Below are 9,662 nucleotides of genomic sequence, written 5' to 3' on the forward strand. Positions count from 1 at the left end.
TGTGTGTGTGTGTGTGTGTGTGTGTGTGTGTGTGTGTGTGTGTGTGTATGAATGTACGCCATGTGTGTACAGCTTCCTTGGAGTCTGGAAGAGGCCAGTGGATTCCCGGGAGCTGGGGTTACAGGTGATTGTGAACCGCCTAACATAGGTGCTGGGAACTGAATGTGTTCTGGGCCATCTCTTTGGATCTAGTTCTGGTATTTTAACATATAACCAGGTGAATAGAGGTAACAATTTAACATACACAAACACACACACACTCTCTCTCTCTTTCACACACACACACACACACACACACACTCACTCACTCACACACACTTCCACAAATTATAAAGAGGAGCTTGAAAGTTTTCACCATGAAGAAATGTTAGGTGCCTAAGAACATATTTAACCTGGTTTAAACACTATGCAATGTGTAAGACTATCTAAACAATTATGCTATGCTCATGGATTGACATAGTTAATACTTTGAAAAATTACTACATTACCAAAGACAATCTGTAGTTTTCTGAAACCCATGTAAGAATATCAATGACATTCTTCACAGAAATAGGAAAAAAAAAACAGCCTTGAAATTAATATGAGAGCATAGAAGACTCTGGATAGTCAAAGTAATCATTAGCCAAAAAAAAAAAAAAAAAAAAAAAGTAGGATTTGTCACAATGCATTTAAACTGTACTACAGAGCCAAAACCAGAATGACACTGGCAAAAAAATACACGCAGGTCAACAGAATAGAAGAGAGAACCCCAAATTAAACCATTATAGGCAGCATGACATGATTTTTGACAAAGATGACCCAAGCATACAATGGTGAAAAGGCAGCCTCTCTAACAAATGGTGCTGAGAAAGTGGATATATATGTAGAGGAATAAAATTAGATTCATATTTTTCAACTTGTACAAAATAAATTTAAAGTGTATCAAAGACACAAAGTCTGGAAAAACTATTAGATGCAAAGATAGGAAAGATATTTAAACATACAGAGCTGGAAATGATACAAAGAACTGACAAGCATGAGTATATGAAAAGAAAAAGCTTCTGCACAGCAAAGGAAATAATAATTCATCCTATATAATGGGGTAAACCTTTGCTAACTGTACATCTGACAGAGGGTTAATACCAAGAATATATAAAGAACTCTGAAAATGACTCTGAAAGTGCCACCCATCCAAACACTCTCAAACAACCCAATTAATAAAAGGGCTAATGGAATGAACAGGCAGTTCTCAAAAGATGAAGTATAAACGGCCAGTAAACATGAAAAAAAAATGTTCAACATGCTTGGCCATCAGGGAAATATAAATAAAATAATATTAAAATTCCTTCTCACCTGAGTCAGAATGGCTATCAGGATCAGAAAGTGTGTGGCAAGATTGTGCCTTAGAGACATAATAGAGAAGCTACACCCATGGAGTCTCAACAATGAGATTTCCTAAACAAGACCTGAGCAGTGACTACGCTAGCTAACATACCAGAATGGATGGGGAACATCTCAGAGTTCTGCCTCTAGATAAAGAGGCAGAGTATTAGCAACTGCGAAGGGAGAGATAACTATTCTTTCCTAAGGATAAGCTCCCTAAATGTTAGTGACAACCACATTCAGCCCTAGAAACACATAATACAATCAACACTAAATGGGCTCAGCAGACTGTATATATTTGTTTGCACGTATCTGTCAATATATATCAACAAGAGTAAAATAGAGGTCCTGAATTTGAGAGGGAGTTTGGCGTGTGGAGAAAGGAGCGGAAGGGGAGAAATGTAATATTTTAATTAAAGAAGAAAATAAGACAAATGGCAACCCATTCTTGTAAGGATGTCAGGAAAGGCAGCATTTATAGACTGCTGGAGGGAATGGAAATTAGTCCACTCATTATAGAAATCAGCATGGAGGTTCCTCCAAAATCTGAAAATGGAATACCATATGTCCTAGCTATACCCCTGCTGGGTATATACTTAAAGGATTGTAAGCCACAACATTATGCAGATACTTGCAAGTTCATGCTTATTGTAGCACCATTTATCAACAGATGAATAAGCAAAGAATACATATATATGCAATGGGATTTAATCAGCTATAAGGAAGAGTGAAATCATTTTGTCTGCTGGAAAATGGATGCAATTGGAGATAATCGTCATATTAAGTAAAACAGGCCAGACTCAGAAAGCCAAATATTGTATTTTTCTTTCATTTGTGGATCTTATATATGAATTTTTGTGTATATGCATACAAATACAAACATATGTAAATGGAGGAAGGGGAGGACAAGAAAGAGAGGGGGAAAATAGGATATGGAGGAATTCTTATGGTCAAAATACATGGTCTGCTTGGAAGAAAAGTAAAAATGTCATTTATCAGAGTATTATGTTGTTCCTATAACCTCTAGTTATATATTTATTTAAAGGGAAAATAATCAGAATCTTTGGTAGTAAGGGGAGGGTTAGGTAAGCAGGTCCTTTGGGCTTGATATCACTTGACCTGAGAGGAGGAGTATATAAGAAGACCTGAATGCAGACAATCTTAGGATTGAGAAGTTTTGATACCAGGCTCCTAAAAGTAAAGCTTTGACATTGCAGGAAATCTGATTTCAGCCTTCTCCTTCTCCCTCTTAACACCTACTCATTCCTTTGCCCAGCTCCTCTTCCTGAGGACGGGAGGCACAAGACAAGCCCACGTGGCCCAGAACGTCAGATTCAGGTTTTATTTGGTTTGCTCTGAATCCCACCTTCCTGTTCGGATCCCTTGTCCCTCCACCCACACTTCAGAAACCAATCAAGGTGTCTCCTGGCCCTATTTGTTCCCCTTGTTTTGACTGCTTTCTCTAGTAACTTTTTCCATATGGTTATGTCCTTGCCTCACAAAAGAGTTTTTTCTTTTCTCTGTCAAAAATGGTCTGATTGGGGTCGTAGGAAAAACCATTGAGTCAAATGTGTGACAGACTGCTTCTAAAGATGCCAAACCAGGCTTCATTATGTTGGTGATCAGGGAATAGATGGGCAGAGTAAATAGGTTGAGTGTCAGGGAGTAAGAAGACGTGATGCTGGGAGCAGTGAGTGAAACGGTCCAATCAAGGCCTAGAGATGGAGTCTGTATTTATGATTTTCATTTAATGTGGCAATTTATTTTGTCACTCCAGTTTGGCCTCATTCCCTTCAGCATGGTGACATTAGGCTTCTTTATTTTGCCTGTTGCAGAGCAATTTTCTTCAGCTGTTGCTAAAACTTACTAAAATGCCAGATGTCATGTTGGAAACACGAAACCTGAAAGAAGGTCATAAATCACAAAAACAAACCATAAAATAAATAATAAAATTCCCCAAGTGCTGTGCTCTGGAGCTTCCTAGCTTCAGGTCTGCTTTTGTTCACTTCCCTTCGAAGCCCTCCATGTCTCCCAACCCCCTCCTTTTATGGCCAGGAATGGGGACAAGCGGGCAGTTTCTCACCTTGGTCTTGATTATTCACTTTGCAGATTCTGAGCAGAGCACGGGGTCGGACTCCGAGGTGCTCACTGAGCGGACCTCCTGCTCCTTTAGCACTCACACTGACCTTGGGTCTGGTGCCGCAGGCCCCGTGCCTGCTGCCATGTCTTCCATGGAGGAGATTCAGGTGGAGTTACAATGTGCTGACCTCTGGAAGAGGTTCCATGATATCGGAACGGAGATGATCATCACCAAAGCAGGAAGGTAAGGATGTTCTGTTGAGGGACTGACCTCAAAGATACTACAGAAGCAGGCCAATTACTCCCACCACCATTTACCTGTGGTAAAAATCGGTGAAGCTCAAGCATCCCTCACTTTCTTTTCTGCACTTGGATTTGCTGATGTGGTCTTGCTGTGTCTGCTATTCATTTACTATTTTTTTTTCTAAGCACTTAAATCTAGCATCACCCCTACTCTCACATGCATTTTCCATTTTCAAACATCCTTCTTCATCTAATTCTTGATACATAATAGATAAACGTTAGGTCCAAAGCAAGCACTTACTCCCCCGTGCATCATTTTGAAGAAACTTTTCTAATAAAGCAACAGCTTACATCTTCCAAGACCAAAACAATAAGAATGAGGCTTGGTGCACCTGTCAAGCCACTCTTACTGATTCATAGTGTTTTGTTTTTGGATCAAAGTTATTATATAAAGTTCATGATGATTAGGAGAGTCTTTTGTGAAACCAGTTACCCAAGACAATAAGTTTGGAAACCACAGTCTCTCTTAAGGGGGGCACCTTTAGTAAAACCATAACTTTACTGTCATCTTTCAGTTGTCCATAGCTGTGTATCTGTTTTGTGCTGAACACTGAACATGGTATTTAAGCACCACAAGAATCCTACGAAGTGAGATATGACTATTCCTTTTGTATACAAGACTAATCAGCTTGATGAAGGCAGTTTCAAAATTCATGCATGGGGTGGCTTGAACATAATGATCATAATTATTTATTAATCTACCCCTTAATATGTGTAGTTCTTGCCTCTGACTAAAATGAAGCTGATTTAGATTAGACTGAATTTGGATTGAGCCTCCACATATATAGGAATTGCTAATGAAATTAAGCATGACTGTACTTTTTTTTTTTAATTCTCAAAGCACAACTAAGGTTGAACAGAGAGAGGTAAAACAGTACAACTTCTTTTTGTCTAGAATGTTTTTCAGTTTGGGTTTTCATATGGTCATCGGGTTTATGTTTGCCAAACAGTCTTGTTCCTGATACCATCCCCCCATTCTATTCTATGCATTTTAGAGCTCAGTAGGTTAGTGTACCCCCAACCTTTCAGTGTTTAATTTTAAGATTTCTGCTCATATGTTTTCACAAAATCCTCTCAGACAGTGGCAACATACTCCCTAGCAGTTTCTTCTTTAGTCATAATGAAGTTCTGTTTTTCTTAGTTATGTTGGGTAGGTAAAATTATATGCCTTATTACAATTGGGGAAATCTTATTTGCTACTTATAGCTTCCTACATACCAAACTATCCCAGTGATGATTTGGAATGATTGTAGTGTACAGAGCCCTCAATTTGGGGAACACCAACCAATTCATGTGGTCAGCACCATGGACAGAGGTGTGTTGGGATTAATGGATTTAGAAGACAGAGAAATTGACCTAAATTTAACCATAAAATTAATACCAAACACAACTCACTTAATGATATATAAAAGATAATTTAATTTTTATCAAGTTATGACTTGTCTCTGTATAAAATACTAACACAAAGAACAGGCAATATCTGGAGAGTTCAGAAAATTCATACAGAATTTTAAAGCAGCTGGGCAGTTGAGAGATAATCTAACGCCTTTGCTTTATTTTATAGAGGATAAGAATGGAGTGATTTACCCAAAGTAATTTTAGAATTTGTGTACTTAGGGTTATATAACTATTCCAAAGAACATATCAAATTAAAAATATCAAGTGCCCTTTCTTTGAAGTTATTAAGGCAAAACCAAATCTATTTCTTTCAGCATAGCACAGCCTCTGTAGGTGGTCAAGGGGAGGCATATCTCACCTCCATTTGTAAGTGAGAGGGTTTTCTCTTTCTCTCACCAGATGCTTCCTTGTAATTAAAACATAGAGGAGGATTGTAATTCATTGCTGTGAAAAAGGCAATTACCGACCCATGTTTAAAAGTATAGACTAAGGTCCTCAGATGTTTGGAAGAATTAATGTAGATCAAAGTGTGTAACTCAGTGAATGTTATTAAATGTAGCCGCTCATCACATTTTATTGGTAAGACTAACATTCAAGGCCTCCTAATTAAAGTTGTGAGGATGGGAGGAGAAAATGTAGAACAACTGGAAAATAAGCAAATGTGAAAGGAGGAACCCCTATGCATTTGTCGCAACTATTTCAGAATTTGCCACCATCCCTATCAAAGGTCTCTTGTCTCTCCAGCGTGATTCTCGTGGCACAGATTTGCTGTCAGAAACATGTTTCCTTTATAGGTTACTTTTCCTGAATAAGGAGTGAATGTGAGCGTTGTACATACAGCCTTGCACACATTTGCAAGATGGCTGTCTGAGGTCAGGGCATGGTCTACGGCCGTGAAATGGAGCAAAGCCAATTAGGCCACATGTGGCTCAAGCTTGTGACCTTGACCTCATTAGCACCATGGTCGATTCAGCTCTATTAACTAGCCCCAGATGGCTAAGCTTAATGTAGCATTTTGTGTACAAGTACCCTAGAGCACACTGAGAGCAATCCACATTTTTGAACTGAGCACTTTTTAAGTGTTTGGTTTGATGCAAACAAGCCTGGTGTCTTTCCTTTCTTCTTGGGGTTTTTGAGAAAAATGGCAAACTTTATTCTAGACTAGTTGAAATCCAATACGTCTTTTGGACTATGCCCTCTTCTCCCTTCAGTTATGAGAAAAGCTGTAAAGTGCCACATCTGACCTCACTTGTTTTGGCAAGTTTAACAAGCCATTGTGGTAGAAGCAAGGTATTGCCCAGAGGCCACTAGACTTCATTTGGTATTTGCTCCTTATTCCACAGGGTCCTTCCTCTGACACACACGTTGACAGCCTGAGAAATTGCAGAAATCTTTGTCCAGTTTTATGTACTCAAAAAAAAAAAAAAGGCCTTTGGTGGCCCTTTGTTTAGACACTAGCAGTGTATTCACTTTGTTTCATTTTTTTTGAGAAATTAATTTTCAGTGATAATTTTCAAATAAGTTCAGTAAGGTATTTTACATGTACTACTAAAATATTAATTAAATATAAAGCAGAATCAGGTATGAAATGTTTGAGTGTGTAAATCATGAGGTAGGCTACATTTAAGCTAAGAAGGGGTGCTGTTTCAGCAATATAAGTCTTCATCATAGTTTACAGGGAAATAATAATTAGCCAACTCAGGGAATTAGTGAATATTGAATTTTGATGTGTTTAACATTCCCAATGAGAAAGCATTCTAACCTTTCACTGAAGCTTATTTTCCCTTTCTCTTGTACTCACAACCTTATTCATCTTCACAGGAGGATGTTTCCCGCCATGAGAGTGAAAATCACTGGTCTGGATCCACATCAGCAATACTATATAGCAATGGACATTGTGCCTGTGGATAATAAAAGATACAGGTAAGGATTCTGGAATCTAGAATTGTAGACATCACCAATATCCCAACGCAGTTTTTTAAGTTTTTTAGGTGAATAACAGCAGAGGACATGCCAACGGTCTGTGTTGTAGAGTACCAGGCAGGAAACTAAAGATAGGAAACCAGGGCTTAGTAAGTGTGTCCTCAGTTTCTCCTCAGACCTCTGCAAAGAATGGGATTTTACAGGGTCCCCAACAGGAGCAAAAATTAGGTGGCTCTTTCTTGAATCTGAAATCAACTGAGCTTATGGTTGTTTATTTCTCTGTGTAGCCTTGGGTGTCCTGGACTTACTTTGTAGGCCAGGTGGGGAGGTTATGCTAAAATTATGAACACATTAAATGATATATCTTATAAAACAATAAACGAGTTGGAATTTAGGGTGCTTTTTTTGAGAAGGAAGTAGACGAATGTGATGTTTTCACTTACACATCTTATATGCAACTCTTAAAAAGATGAGTAGAAACAAATAAGAGAATTGGAAAGATTGTAAGAAGAGAATCTTATCATGGGAACAACTGTCCTTAATATGAGTGTAGGTGAGTCTGATAAATACCCTTATCTCAAAATCATCTCAATGTATCCTCCAAGTCTCCTTGATGGCATATATATTGTTATTATAAAATAATGGTGGCTTTCTCAGTGTCTTGGGACTCCAGTCAAATCAGTGGTGATTCTTGAAATGTTTAACTTATGAGAACTTTGCTCCAAGCCTGTAAACTTAGAGGTGAAATACAGATGGGGAAGTCAGGACTGTACTAGTGTGAAGAGAGAGCTGGTCAAGAGGGACATGGTTTATATAGGAGGGGTTAAGAGAGAAAATGCTTCCAGTAAGGTGAACAGAATCTTGGAAGCTATAATTTAGGCTGAGTGCTTCTGTTGGCCAGAGTTCAGCACCCAGGTAGTCCTTTAGACCTGAAACATAAGGAGGTGCCAGATATATGAAGTCCACAAGAAAACTGATATGCTCTGGAAAACAGATTTTCCTTGCTACCATCAATATCTCATGTACAGGGGCATTGTGGGAAAATGATGTGAACAATGAAAAATTCCCAAACTAAGTCCATTAAAGTGAACACCAGGAATATCTGATGGTGGTTATGGGAGTGGTTCCACTGACGTAGGAAGCCCTCCATTCTTGTAGAAATGCCCCCTGGAATTCAGAGGGTCAGCAAGGAAATGGTTAATGAGAGAGAGGCTTGGAGAGTCCCTGCACATGGCTGCTTTTTATAGGACAATATGGAAGATGTTTTTAATAAGGAACAAAATCCTGAGCAAGTGGCTAAAGATTATATGGTTTGCATTTGAAAGGTGAAAGGTTGCAGTAAAATACCTTTTTCTTTAGCTAGACACATGGAATCAGGGTGCCTGTGTGCACACAGGGGTGCATGGCATAAGGAGGGAGGAGAGAGAAAAGCGCTTGGAGAGTGTTTTTCTAATGAGAGCTGTGGCTTTGATCATTAACCACAACAGCTTTATCCCACCCTATTGTCCAGTGCCATCTCAATTTCATTTTTTTTCTGATTATCTACCTTTCCGTTCCTCTCATTTACAGTCTCCATTTTATTTTATTTTATTTTTTTCATTCTTTACTTGTTTCTTGGGCCTCTATTTTTTCCAAGCATCTGTCTCTAAATTCTCTCCTCTCTCTCTGTGTCTCAGATATGTGTATCATAGCTCCAAGTGGATGGTGGCTGGCAACGCTGACTCCCCTGTGCCCCCACGGGTTTACATCCACCCGGATTCCCTAGCTTCTGGAGACACCTGGATGAGACAGGTGGTTAGTTTCGACAAACTCAAGCTGACCAACAATGAATTGGATGATCAAGGACATGTGAGTGATAGAACTCCGTTTCCCCCTGTCCTCTCTTTTCCCCCCTTTTGCTTTAGAGCTTATGAGCCCCAGGCTCCTTCAAATAGGCAAAATAACAATCTGTATACCTTTTTAAGTAACTAAGCATAAAGGGGTCTCTTTTCTCCACTTAAATTTCATTTATTACAAATTTAACATTTAGCAAACATCTGCTTTATATCAGCTTATATTTATCAGATGAAGACCTTTTTGCTCCAGGGACTCAAAGTCCAGTCAAGGAGCTAAGACAGAAACACAGAGCAGATTAAAAACTGGCAAAAGAATCACAAATTTCAATTGAATAACTCACAAGGCAATACCTGAGAGAGAGAGAGAGAGAGAGAGAGAGAGAGAGAGAGAGAGAAAGCAAATGACAGTTTTGGCTGATTGGTTAAGAACACTGAATCTATAAAAAGAAGTCTTAAGTATAACTGAAGCCATTGAGGTTTTTAATTTATCTCTAGCAAGAAAACTTGTACTGAGTTTTCAGTCAGTGCCAGCATCTATCCTGGTTGCTATTGCTATTTTCTTCAAGGAGATAGCAATTTTCTGAGGTGGAAGACCACAGGCATGCCGTTTACACTTCAGTGACATAAATGAATGTCTACAAATTCAATGAGTGCCAACAACTATGTGTAGAAATTGAAGGCAACATGGGCACCTGCTGAAAAGTAGAAAGTGGAGGGGAAAACATGACACACAGCAGAGGTTGAGAAGTTTCAGTGGCGTGT

At 38.9% G+C, this 9,662-nt stretch overlaps 1 protein-coding gene across 1 annotated transcript; it reads left to right on the forward strand.

The window, feature by feature from the left end:
* Nucleotides 1-3,419: 3,419 nt before the first annotated feature.
* On the forward strand, nucleotides 3,420-8,913 carry LOC129684355 (T-box transcription factor TBX15-like; the record flags this gene model as incomplete). Its single annotated transcript, XM_055617485.1, has 3 exons — nucleotides 3,420-3,685; nucleotides 6,964-7,065; nucleotides 8,742-8,913. Coding segments are annotated over exons 1-3 (540 nt in total), but the record flags the coding sequence as incomplete, so codon positions are not given.
* Nucleotides 8,914-9,662: the final 749 nt, after the last annotated feature.

The sequence above is a fragment of the Psammomys obesus genome, unplaced genomic scaffold (genome assembly GCF_907164565.1).
Source record: "Psammomys obesus unplaced genomic scaffold, mPsaObe1.curated_primary_1811, whole genome shotgun sequence".
NCBI lineage: Eukaryota > Metazoa > Chordata > Mammalia > Rodentia > Muridae > Psammomys > Psammomys obesus.